The sequence below is a fragment of the Ursus americanus genome, chromosome 2 (genome assembly GCF_024610735.1).
Source record: "Ursus americanus isolate L20-20 chromosome 2, mUrsAme1.1.p, whole genome shotgun sequence".
In the NCBI taxonomy this organism is placed as follows: domain Eukaryota; kingdom Metazoa; phylum Chordata; class Mammalia; order Carnivora; family Ursidae; genus Ursus; species Ursus americanus.
The window spans coordinates 26,006,103-26,018,705 of NC_142128.1; the positions used below are offsets into that span (position 1 = coordinate 26,006,103).

The following is a 12,603-nucleotide window of genomic DNA, read 5'->3' on the forward strand; positions in this document are numbered from 1 at the left end:
GCTAGTCTCAGGGCTCATCTTCCAATGACCTTCCAATGCCCTTCCTGAAGTTCTACCTCAGGCCTACACGCAAGACAGACCCAGCTGCTCAGAAGAGCGAGCCAGCTCTGGGTACTGCTCTGATTCCTGGGCCCTAACATTCTGCTGGACAGAGCTTTTCATAAATAATGAGTGAAGATACATTTTCAAAGATGGGAGACTGACCTTTCCTAAATACTTCACAGAGAGCTAATTTGCCACCCCCCACACACAAAGGACTGTCTCCCTCGAGCGCTCTCAGGTAAACGATGCCTATTTGTTCTCCCACGGAGCTTTCGGAGCTTTCGGTCAAGAGCCTACCTTGGGGAAACCCGACTCATCGCACTCTTTAATCATGCCAATGAAATCCATGGACCTCGTGGCAATGAACTCGGCCCGGAACGCTGACATCACAGAATTCAACAGCAAGGCGCTGTAAGATAGATACACATGGCCTACGTCAGCAGAGCTGCCCCTTAATGAAAGTCACTTTAATTTTAAGTACCCATGTTGCTGGGAAGGAGGAATTGAAAACTCTTTAATGGTAAGGTTGGGGAAAGATTTTAAAAGGCTGGAGTGAAAAGGCAACCTCTAGAGACCAACATGACATTTTATACACATTTGGAACTCGATAAATGTTGGATTGACTGGATGAATGGGTAGATGGCTGGCTGGCGGGATTGATGGACAGCAAGCAATCAAATCCATTTAAACAGATGTAAACTGAGCCTTTGATAGGCTGGTACACTAATAAAATTAACATTAAGTCACAATATTGATCCAAGCTGCAAATATATAAGATATATATCTCCATGTCTTACAAAAAGCACTGTTCTAGGACCTAGGGACACAGCGGCTTAGGGACATCTACCATGGAAGGGAGAGCAGAGAGGAAACCTCATAGGCCTGGAAGACAGGAAGATGGAGTTTACTTTGACCCTACCCCTTACCAAAGCCCCATGGGGAAAGGACTATTATAAAATGCAATTTACAGACGAGGAGACTGAGGCAAAGAGGTCAAGTAAGCAACCCGGTTCACAAAGCTAAGAAAGAGTGGAGCTGTGCACATCGGAAGCCAGGAGACTGGGCTCCAGTTTCCTGACCTCCGTGTCACCCTGCACTATGCTAGTCCTCTCACCACGTGAGCATGCCAAGCTCAAAAAATTAAAAAAATAAAATAAAAAATTTTTTAAAAAATCAACCAGCTCCACTTCCAAACCCACGCTTTATGAATTTTAAAATACTGGGGTGCCTGGGTGGCTCAGTCGGTTGGGCATCTGACTCTTGATCTTGGGTCAGGTCTTGATCTCAGGGTTGTGAGTTCAAGCACCATGTTGAGCTCCAAGCTTACTTAAAAAAAAATTTTTTTTTTATTAAATAAAAAATAAAAATACATTTAAAAAATAAAATACTTACTTGTTTCCTAGTTTCTTGCATCTCTCCATCATCTCAGTTAGCAGAGCCTAATTAAAAATAATGAAAATCATCAGGTTGGAGAATCTAAAACAACATTTCTGACACACACATCTCCAAAGTAGAAATCTGAAGTAAACAGAGCCACATGTCCATTTCCATAACGCTTAGTGCCTGGCGAGGATGGGGAGTCAGGAGTGGGGATGGGGGGCAGAATTCACCTGTACACCTCTTAGTATAACAGAGAAGAGCTGAGGCCCTGGCATCAGGCATACTTGGGTTCAAATCTAGTCTCACCAAGGTGACCTTGGGCCAGTCACATGACTTCGTGAAGCCTGGGTTTCCTCACCATTTGGCAGGGGACGCAAGTGGTACCATCCCACGTGCAGTGTTACTACAGGATGGTAAGATACCCGCTGTGCTCTAGGCACCAATGAGAATGGGAGTTACTCTACTCCCCACCTCTCCCGTGACACCCCCACATGCCTCCCCATTTCACTGAGAATTTGCTAGTGCCCACCATGCATGGTGAGATGCACTCTGCCTTCACCATCTCACCTGTCACAACCATCCATGAGGCAGGCTCTCTCCTCTCCCACTGCACAAGTGAGAAACCGAGCCATCGAACAGGGATGTGTGTGGACCAAGGTGACACAGCAATCTACCGCGGGCCAGACAGGACCCAGGCAGTCTGGCATCAAAGGCTATGCTCTTCATCACATTTCCTCCCAACGAGTTTTGAAGCCTATGTTTTCCCCGAAAGGAAGTAAATATTTTACTCACTGGAATACTGTTAATGGCTTTAGAGCTATCTTAAGACAATGACGTATTTCTAAAAGAGCTCCTGTGTTTTGTTTTGTTTTTTACAAAAATCAATGGAAGAGGTATCCTTTAGGTCAGTGGTTTGGGGAAGGTTTTGAATGGCACAGACAAGGTCAACCCTGGGACTGAAGAGCTAATACAGCAGCCTGGACACTGAGGGCTCACCGGGCACCAGGCTAAGCACCATTCTTGCCTTTCCTTGTTAGCTCTTCACAGCGGCCTTTGGAGACCCGCCTGTTATCCCCACTTCACAGAAGAGAAAGTCAAAGCTCAGATACATTAAGCTACTTCGTAGTAAGTGGTGGAAATGAGATTTGTAGGAATCTGCCCACCACCCCCCTCGTTGTCTTTAATACAACTGTATTTAATACAACCCCTTCCAGCTGTGTCCCTGTGTCTTAGGTGTTGCCTGAATAATTAAGGTGAAAGCTGATTGTGGAGACATACTGCCCATACCCCAGAACCCCAACTTCAGACTGCCCCACAAACATCAGGTTGGGGCCTGTTATGGACTGAATTAGTTCCCCTCCAAACTCACACGTTGAAGTCCTAATGTCCAATATGACTGCATTTGGAGATAGGGCTTTTAGTGACGTCATTAATGAGAAATGAGGTCCTAAGTATGGGGCCCTAATCCAGGGGGACTGAGGTCTTTATAAGAAGAGGAAGAGAGGGGCGCCTGGGTGGCTCAATCCGGTAAGTGTCTGCTTTCAGCTCAGGTCAGGATCCCAGGGTCCTGGAATCGAGCCCCATGTTGGGCTCCCTGCTCGGGGCGGAGGGGGGGTCTGTTTCCCCCTCTCCCTCTGCCCCTCCCCCTCCTCTCATGCTCACTTTCTCGTGCTCTTGGGCTTTCTCTTTCAAATAAATAAAATCTTTTAAAAAAAGGAGAGGAAGAGAGACCAGGAACACACATGCACACAGGGAAAACCACGTGAGGACACAGTGAGAAGCCAGTGGTCTGCAAGTCTCACCAGAAACCAACCCTGCCAGCACCTTGGCCTTGGACTTCTAGCCTCCAGAACTGTGAGAATATACATATTTGTTGTTCAAGCCATCCAGTCTGTTACGGCAACCTACTACGATCTGACTGGCCCCCTAACTCCCAAGGTGATGATATTAAGACGTGATCAGGTCATGAGGGTGGAGCTCTCGTGAGTGGGATGAATACCTTTATAAAAAGGGCCCAAGAAAGCTCCCTGGTGCCATGTGAAGACACAGCAAAGACAGCGGTCTATGGACAGGAAGTAGGCCTTCAGCAGACACCAAAACTGCTGGTCTCTTAATCTTGTACCTCCCAGCTCCAGAGCTGTGGGAAATCAATACCTGTTACTGATAGGTCACCCAGTTTGTAGTATTTTGTTATAACAGCCAGAATGGACTAAGACACAGCCTGAGCAAATGAACACAGGCCCAAACTGATCACAGTGACCTCATTCCCTTTGCTAGTGAGGGGTTTAGACAATGGGCACATGACCCATTTCTAGCTGCTGGAATGGGAGTTCTAAGGAAAAGCTTCCTTGTTCTTAAACAGGAACCCATGGAATTGTAGACTCCTCATCTTTCTGCCTCCAAATGCTGCCATGTCTGGATGTGATGCCTGCCACGGCTGCAGCCACTTTGCTACCTGGGGATGACAGAGGAGAGATGGACAGAACCTACCTGGCCCACAGCCTGCACTTGCTGTGTGAGAAAAGACACTGAATTATTTTTGTAGGGCCAATTAGATGTTTATTCCTTGTAGTCGGAAGCATCCCAGCGGACAATAAAATTGCCAATGTCACAGATGGCTTCCCTAATCCACTCATGGGATATTCATACTTGAAAAGTCATTCCTAAAGACCAGTATCAGAGTGGTTTCTGGAAAAGACTGATAAAGAGATATCCTGTAGGATGATCACACGACACTGCCCAACACGCACAAGGAATCACTCATCAATACCTACTTACTGAGCAACTTTAAGATACTAACCACTATCGTAGGCACCGGGGACAGGGCAGTGAGAAAATCAAACAGAAAACCATGCCCTTACGTGGCTTATTCTCTCTCTTACACACACGCATGCACACAAGTAAATGAGAGCTCTTGGCCCACCACTTCTGAAAAGATGAACTAGGGCAAATGCCAACAAATGGACAAAACATTCTGGCCATTAAGATAAATGCTTAAAGGGGCGCCTGGGTGGCGCAGTCGTTAAGCGTCTGCCTTTGGCTCAGGGCGTGATCCCGGGGTCCTGGGATCGAGCCCCACATCGGGCTCCTCCGCTGGGAGCCTGCTTCTTCCTCTCCCACTCCCCCTGCTTGTGTTCCCTCTCTCGCTGGCTGTCTCTCTCTGTCAAATAAATAAATAAAAATCTACAAAAAAAAAAAAAAAGATAAATGCTTAAAAAGTTCTCTTTCACAGGAGATGAATACACTAAAAACATATACAAACATGTAACTTAAAAAAAAAAAAAAAAAAAAAAGCTCTGCTATCACATAGGAATATAGAAAATACTAAGTGTCCAGGGAGCCAAAGGATATGGATCCCAGGCACATCTGTTAGAGATTATAAATTTTTTTTTTTTTCTGAGAAGCGACAGGATCGATTATCTTTGGCAAGAACAAGACGAACAACAACAGTTCAAACCAGACTGAGACTGAAACAAGCCTGTTGGCTGGGATGAACCATGAAAATGTGCAGCTCAGCATTTCGTTTGCACACACACATCAGAACTTGAAGGTGCAGGGGACTCGGACAGCCCCTACGTTTCATTTCTTTATATATACATTTGTTTTATTAAAATTATAAAAATACGGGCGCCTAGGTGACTTCGTTGGTTAAGCATCCAACTCTTGATTCTGGCTCAGGTCCGTGATCTCAGGGTCTGGGAATGGAGCCCTCCGTCGGGCTCCACGCTCAGTGGAGAGTCTGCTTGAGATTCTCTCTCCATCTGCCCCTCCCTCCCCTCTCTCTAATAAATAAACCTTTAAAAAATATAAAATAAGAAAAATAAAAACTATAAAAATAAGAAACGTATGGTAAAAAAGTTCCCACGCGACTGCCGTGCCGTAAGTAAAAGGCAAACGCCTTCCCTCCCAACTCCTGCTTCCTAGTGATCACCACTGTCAACATTTTGGTGTTTATCTTTCTAGACCTTTGTTTATGCCTCGTACATATATAACTTTTATCATAAAAGTCCAGTTTGGGGGTTTTTGTCTTACAGTAACGAATAGTCATATACATATTGGGCCACAACCTGCCTTTTTTACTCCAGAATCTAGTACGGGCTGGCTCTTCCCACGTAACTACACACACATCAATCTGCCTCATTCTTTTTAACGGCTGAGGAATCCCTACCACGCATGTAACTTTACTGTTCAGATTGCTCCTGATAGATTTTTAAACGTTTTTTATTTTGAACCAGTTACAGAATTATAAAAGATTGTAAAAATAATAGAGGAGATCCTGAGGACCCGTCACCCAGCTCCCCCCAATGGTGACATCTTCTTTAACGAGAGGGCATTATCAAAGCCAGGAAAGTGACGCTGGTATAATACAATTAACTAGAATATTTCACCAGGTTTTCCATTCACGCTTTATTGCGGGGGAAGGGTATATCTTTGTGACATTTCACTAACATATACGGATTTCTATAACCACCACCATATTTAACTGCTGGATTTTTTAAGGTTATCTCCAAATGAGGGTTATTTACATACTTCAAAAGTACAGGAGAGGGGGGCGCCTGGGTGGCACAGCGGTTAAGCATCTGCCTTCGGCTCAGGGCGTGATCCCGGCGTTATGGGATCGAGCCCCACATCAGGCTCCTCCGCTATGAGCCTGCTTCTTCCTCTCCCACTCCCCCTGCTTGTGTTCCCTCTCTTGCTGACTGTCTCTATCTCTGTCAAATAAATAAATTAAAAAATCTTTAAAAAAAAAAAAGTACAGGAGAAGCAAAAGAAGTTGGGCTGACACCGCACTTCTGCTTTCTAACCTAACACTGACTCATATGCAGCTCAGAGTGCTTTCAGATTTGTATTCCTGCTTTTACTACGTAAACTTCCAATCAGTGTTTACAAGTATGGCTTCATAAAAAAAAAAAAAAAAGAGAGAGAGAATTAAAAGATATTCTGTATCATATTTTCCTTCTTCTTTTTCTAAATGAAGCAAACATGGAAAGGGTGGGCAAAATCATATACTGATCTTACGCCCCTTCCCTCCTGGCCAGACCTGATATGTTCAAATCTCAAAGAAAATATTTCAATGTGAATAAAAAGAAATCCTATATTCCAGGCATTAAAAGGAGAAATGTTTACATGTTCCTATTATTTCTCTTTGGGAACTTTTTTTCCTAATTCAAAAGAACAAAAAAGATATTCCCATACGTGTCAGAGGGATTCAACAATGGCTAACGCTAGTCTTAGATTGGCATTACCAGCCTAAAATTCACATTTTAGAATATCTCAAGTGCAACTTATAGTTTTCCCATTAGGTAACAGTCCCATGAGTCGATTTGTTAGGGCCTTCAAGTCCCTCCTTAAATGTAGCCATTAACAAGAATTATCTAGGGGCGCCTGAAGCGTCTACCTTCTGCTCAGGGCGTGATCCCAGCATTCTGGGATCAAGCCCCGCCTCAGGCTCCTCCCCTGGGAGCCTGCTTCTTCCTCTCCCACTCCCCCTGCTTGTGTTCCCTCTCTCGCTGGCTGTCTCTCGCTCCATAAAATAAATAAAATCTTTAAAAAAAAAAAGTTATCTAGAAAGAAAGAGTTGAGGAGTTGAGAGAACAGATCTGTTGGGTTCAGAGTTACTGCCAACATGGCTCCATGTCTTCAACTCTTTCTAGTTCTGTGACCCTAGCAAGTTGCAAGCCTCGGGTGCCTCGTCTGTAAAATGGGGATAACAATGGTACCTAGTCTAGGGAAACTGAGACCAAAGTAAGGTGGCCCAATTAAGGAACTAACACAGGGCTTGGCACCCAGTGATCCTCAGAAAAAGGTGATTGTGTGAAGGGCTCTAAAGCTTAGCATCTCTGACTCACTTCCCTCCTCCATTCCTCACATCCAGAAACCTGACTCTGAACACTTCCTGATGTGACTGAGGATCAGAGAACTTCCTTAACAGGTAATCGTTTTAATGTTAAGTGAGGGAAAAGCACCATAAAATTACACGAAAATCCTCATCTATAAAACAAAAGTAGAGCAAGAGCTAGAGTGGACAGAGAAATGTTAATATGGGAACGTATCAAAATGTTAACATGGCAGGATTTTAGGTGGCTGTTTTTCTCCTTTTCACTGTTCTATCTTTTCTAAATATGAATACATATTTTTATTTATTTATTTGGGGGGGAGAGGGAAGGAGAGGGACAGAGAGAGAGCGAGCGCGTGAACGGGGCGAGGGGCAGAGGGAGAGAGAGAATCCCAACCAGACTCCCAACCGAGCGCAGAGCCCAAGGTGGGGCTCGATCCCAGGACCCCAAGATCATGACCTGAGCTGAAATCAAGAGTTAGACGTTCAACCGATGGAGCCACCCGGCCGCCCCTGAGTACATATTTTTCTTAATAAATGTTTTTTGATTAGGAAATTCTCTCCTATCCATTCTGTCTCATTCCCCCCCCCCCCCCACAGCTACCAACCCTTCTCCTTTTTCTGACTGTCTGGTCTGCTTCTGCCAATTTGATCTCCAAGCACTGCTTGTTTCAAATCGTTCTCCTCATCAAAAATCTCCAAGAGCTGCCCGACCTCTACCACGTTATGTTCAACAACCTCTGTAGGCTGGTCCATGCCCAGCCAGCCTAATTTCTCACTCTTCTCCAGTAAGGCTGGTCTCCTTATTATGCCTCTTACCTGCCTCAGTCCCTTCCTTGGCCCTTACTTCTCCCTCCCCCACCCCGCCCCCTGCTTGCTTCCTGACTTTCAAGTCGGTCCAGATCCCCATCTGCCTCAGTGAGTCCTGTAAAGACCAAACAACAATGGCAGTCACCCCCTCTGCCTGGTGCCCCCATCCCTTGGCCACACACAGATGGGCAGTATCATGGTCACTCCACGATAGCCCTTCAAGGAAGGTTCTATTATTAGCCCCGTTTTACAGCTGGTAAAAGACATCAAGTAGCCCAAGGCAACACAGCCGCAATCTGAACCCAGGTCTGCCCCACTGCCCGCCCCAGCCTCTCCTGGGGCACCTGCCTCTTCGCTCACCCGACATTTACAACCTGCACCTCGAGGACTTAGTAAAGGACCTCTCGGGATTCCCCGTCAGACGAGACTCGCCACTCACGTCCGGGACCAGGCCTTTTTCCTTCTACACCTCCCACGCCACCCCTAACAAACGAAAAGCTGCTGCAAAGGCTGAGAGGCTTACCAAGGGTTTTGTTTCCACCGCCCAAAACCAGATCTTGTGAAATGGTTACTTTGTTTCTGTGCGGAACGTGCCTGAAATCGAGGGCACAAATCCGTTTTATACTTACTACCGTTTTATTTTAGTTGTGTAACGGGGAAAGAAAAAATCCTATCTTCAAACAGCAACAAAAAAGCCTTTCTGAATAATCACTCCCTAATTTTTTTTCTTTTTTGGAATTTGGGATTTCAATTTCAATCTGAAATTTCATAGGACAGATATTCGTAGCTGAAGGCTTTTCTCCTGTCCCCCCATCGTGCTTGAGGGGCCTGTATATTACCAGCAGCCGCAGCCAAACAGACAATCCCCTGCTTTGGCGGCCCGGCCCAACTCCCCAGGTGACACATCCCAGCCACTCAGATTTTTCGGCATCAGACACGTGCATTTGCAACACCACCTTCCACACGACATTGATTCTTCTACATTTTGAAAATGACTAACATTTTTTTAATGAGACGCTGCAGGTTCCTTATTTAAGTGCCCCAAGAATCAGAGTTTATTATTATCCAGGTGACCTAATTTTTTTAATCATTTCTTCTGGCGCAGTAATGATTTCCTAGAGCTTTGCTCCCTGGGAAAGCTCTACTCCCAGCTTCTGTCATCCTTTGAGATTACTGGTGCTTAAAATAAAAGGAAGAATGCCTTATGACAGGTACTTTTTGTTTCAATCCAATTTGGCCTTTTGTTAAAATAAGGAGAAAAAAACGTGAGTGGTCCCATTTTCAAACACGTCAGTCCTGCTCCTGTGTTTCAGTCACGCGGCTGAACAGGTAGAGAGGCTGTCTTTCTGCACTCAGGCTCGTGCTCCCTCTCCCCGGGAGCCTCGGCCGCCGTATGGTTGCTGAGACTCCCGAACACCTTCCAAACAATCTTCCATTCATACTGACTTGATTCAAAATCAACTCAATGGTTAAAAAAAAAAAAAAAAGGTCACCAGAAATATAAGATGCCCCTGTTTTTCCCTCATACTTCAGGATTTGGGAAAATTAAAATGTAAGGCACGCAAATATTTAGCTGAAAAGTTAGAAGTCACACGTAGGCCAAGAAACCTAAGTTAAGATGATGCCAAATCTCACCTTCCAGAGATATTTTGACATGCCTCCTCCCCAGTTCTCGTGCGCAGATAAATATCATGTTTGCAATCCCGACAACACAACAAACACCCGGTACTATGTGCGGGGCACTCCACCAAGCAACACAAACGGATCAGCCCATGCGATCCGTGCAAAAAACCAAAAAATAAGAATTAATGCTTCTGTTTCATAGATGAAGAAAAAAGGCTGAATGGTTAGGGACAAGCAACGTGGCTGTGCCTCTGTCCCCACAGCTGTAAGCAATGGGGCTCGATTCAGACCCAGGCCCTCCGGCTCCAGGGCCCACACTTGAACCCTAGGCCATGCAACCACTGAGGACACACACAGCAAGGTGTGTAAACTCCTTTTGTGACACACCAATTATTGTGAGCACCCTTAGGTCCATATGTACAGGTCTTCATCGTGGTCCTCCATCATTCTAAGTGGGCCCCGACATATTCCACTGTATCTCCATGGATTCCAAAGTCTACCCAATTTCCTTGTGATGGCTGTTTCTGATGCTGGGCCAGCCCGAACAACCCACACATCTGTGTGTACGTGTGTGTGCCTGTGTCTTTATACACTTGTCCGATGATGTCTGTGTGATGTTCTTAGAAGTGGGAGGGCTTAGTCAAAGTCATGTCCTTTTTTCTCTTTCTTTGGGATGTAAGTTTGCAGCTTGTGGGAAAAGGCAGGTATACCTGAACTTTACTCTACACTATGCATCCTTGTTTTGTAGCCAGACCCCTGTCCCTCCTCCCCAAAGGATCAATTCTGAGCCACCTGTTGAAGACGCTTCATCTATCATGGTGGTTACTGTGCCGACTAGAACTGATGTTCTACTTCTCAGTCTCACGTAAGAAAAAAGTATTTCTGCTGTGATTCCGATTGTACTTTGATTCCTAACAATGCTTCAATTAGACCAAAAAAAAAAAAAAAAGAGGGGGCCTGGATGGCTCAGTTAAGTGTCTGCCTTCAGCTCAGGTCATGATCTCAGGGTCCTGGGATGGAGCCCCACGTTGGGGCTCCCTGCTCAGCGGGGAGTCTGCTGCTTCCTCTCCCTCCCCTGCTCATTCTCTCTCTCTCTCAAATAAATAATAAAATCTTTAAAAAAAAAAATCTTATCAATGCAATCACATGTCTGAGTTTCACTTTCTCTCTGTAAAATAAAACTATTACCCGCTCTCCTGACTTCTTAGATTATCACAAACACGAGAGAGGGGCATGAAGATTAGTGAAGAGGCGATGAAACCCACCGGCCCTGGAGCCACATCGCACAGTTTGTGCCCAGTCACCACCACCTTCGAGCTCTGCGACCTCCCAGAGGTGTCTCTCTGCCCTCACCGAGCCTCCCTCCCAGAGCTGCTAACGAGACAATCTAGGAGCAGCACTGTGCACGGCACCGGACAACACGGTGAGCCCTAAGGAACGGCCAGCTAGCACTGGGGTGGCTGTCGCTGTTACGGAAAGACTCTGTTTACGTGAACAGGCACACTGGTGCAGAGGTCATTACGACAGAATCTGGAAGAGCGGGGAGCCCCAGCCTTTCTGCTCTGCGTGCACTTCACGCTGACGCCACGTGGCAGTTACCTCGGGGGCGTGGTAGGAGATGCACTGGAAGATCCAGTCCATGGCAGGCGAGTACAGGGGCAGGTAGGATGGCAGCTCGACTCCCTGGACCACCAGCTGGTTCTGGACCGTATCCCCATGAATCTACAGGAGACGAAATAAACACTGAGAAAAGGAAGGGAATAATAATAAACAACGAGCACGTAACTCACAGGCTGTGCGTACTTATAAGGATTTGGATGGCCCCGAGAGAAATAGCCTGGTTTCTCAGGTTTTTTTTTTTTTTAAACTAGAAAAAACACACAGAAAGTTTCCCATGTCACCAAGCTGAGCTCTTTTGGGAATGTACGCCATGCGAAGAAATAACCTGATAAAAATGGAGCCAGCAGATGCGAGCAAGAAAGGCTGATCAACTGGAGACATTTCCTGTTAACACATGCATATTAATTCTCCCTGCTTGTTCAGTACAATCAACACATTTTAATTGGCTGTAACAGACTCGAGTGTAATTTTCAAGGGTTTACACATTTAAAGAGCCTTAAGGCAATCTCAACTTGGAAATCCAACTGGGTTTCGTGAATTCGTGATCGTGTAACTGTTAGGTCAATGAGCTGTTCTGCCAGCGTTACTCTTACCTGTTTGAATGTGAGGAGGAAGTCAAAAAAGTTCTTATTCAGACTTTCTTTGAGATGTGGAGCCACTTCCATTCCCACCTGGAGCCAAACAAAAGAAACTACCTTGACTACTGAAAAACAGGTTGCAAGTAATAGATACAGTAGGATGCCATTGTTATAAATTAAAAACATATACGGAAATAAACGTAGGCACAGAGAAGTCCAGAAAGTTTCTATTCTTTTTCCTTATCTATTTTCTTATTCAAGAAGCATGGATGCTTTTAGAAGAAAAACCACAGGAGCTATTTTTAATGGAAAAAAAAAAAAAGGCAACATTTGCAGTAATCATCTTCGCAATTTCCCAAAGGTAATGAATGTATTTCTGAACAGATGACCAAGAGAACAAATCAATACGGCACAAAGGAAGAATGTATTCTCAAGACTGTGTATACAGTATTCTCTTGCTCTCAAAAAAATGATAAACACATGTGGCTGCACTTTTATTAAATGAAGCAAAAAAGACTGGTACGGAAGAGAGTCAGCTGGGACTTCACTGTTGCATTGTTAAAATATACAGACTCATTCTTTGCTAGGCAGTCACGGAAGCAGACAAGTTTTTAATGTATTTTAAGCCATTTTATATAAGACGAGCATGAAGCGTAACAATGCTAAAACCCACTGGCTCCTGCATTTGTTGTTTAAAAAACAGACTGTAACATT

General features: G+C 45.1%; 1 protein-coding gene across 1 annotated transcript in view; it reads right to left on the bottom strand.

The window, feature by feature from the left end:
* Positions 1–12,603, bottom strand: part of VPS35L (VPS35 endosomal protein sorting factor like) — a 110,015-nt gene that overhangs the window by 53,441 nt on the left and 43,971 nt on the right. The window contains exons 13-16 of the mRNA XM_045770928.2: positions 11,905–11,982; positions 11,291–11,413; positions 1,435–1,481; positions 340–451 (exon numbers count right to left, since the gene is read on the bottom strand). Coding sequence (XP_045626884.2) covers positions 340–451; positions 1,435–1,481; positions 11,291–11,413; positions 11,905–11,982 — 360 coding nt within the window. The remainder of the gene's footprint in view (positions 1–339; positions 452–1,434; positions 1,482–11,290; positions 11,414–11,904; positions 11,983–12,603) is intronic.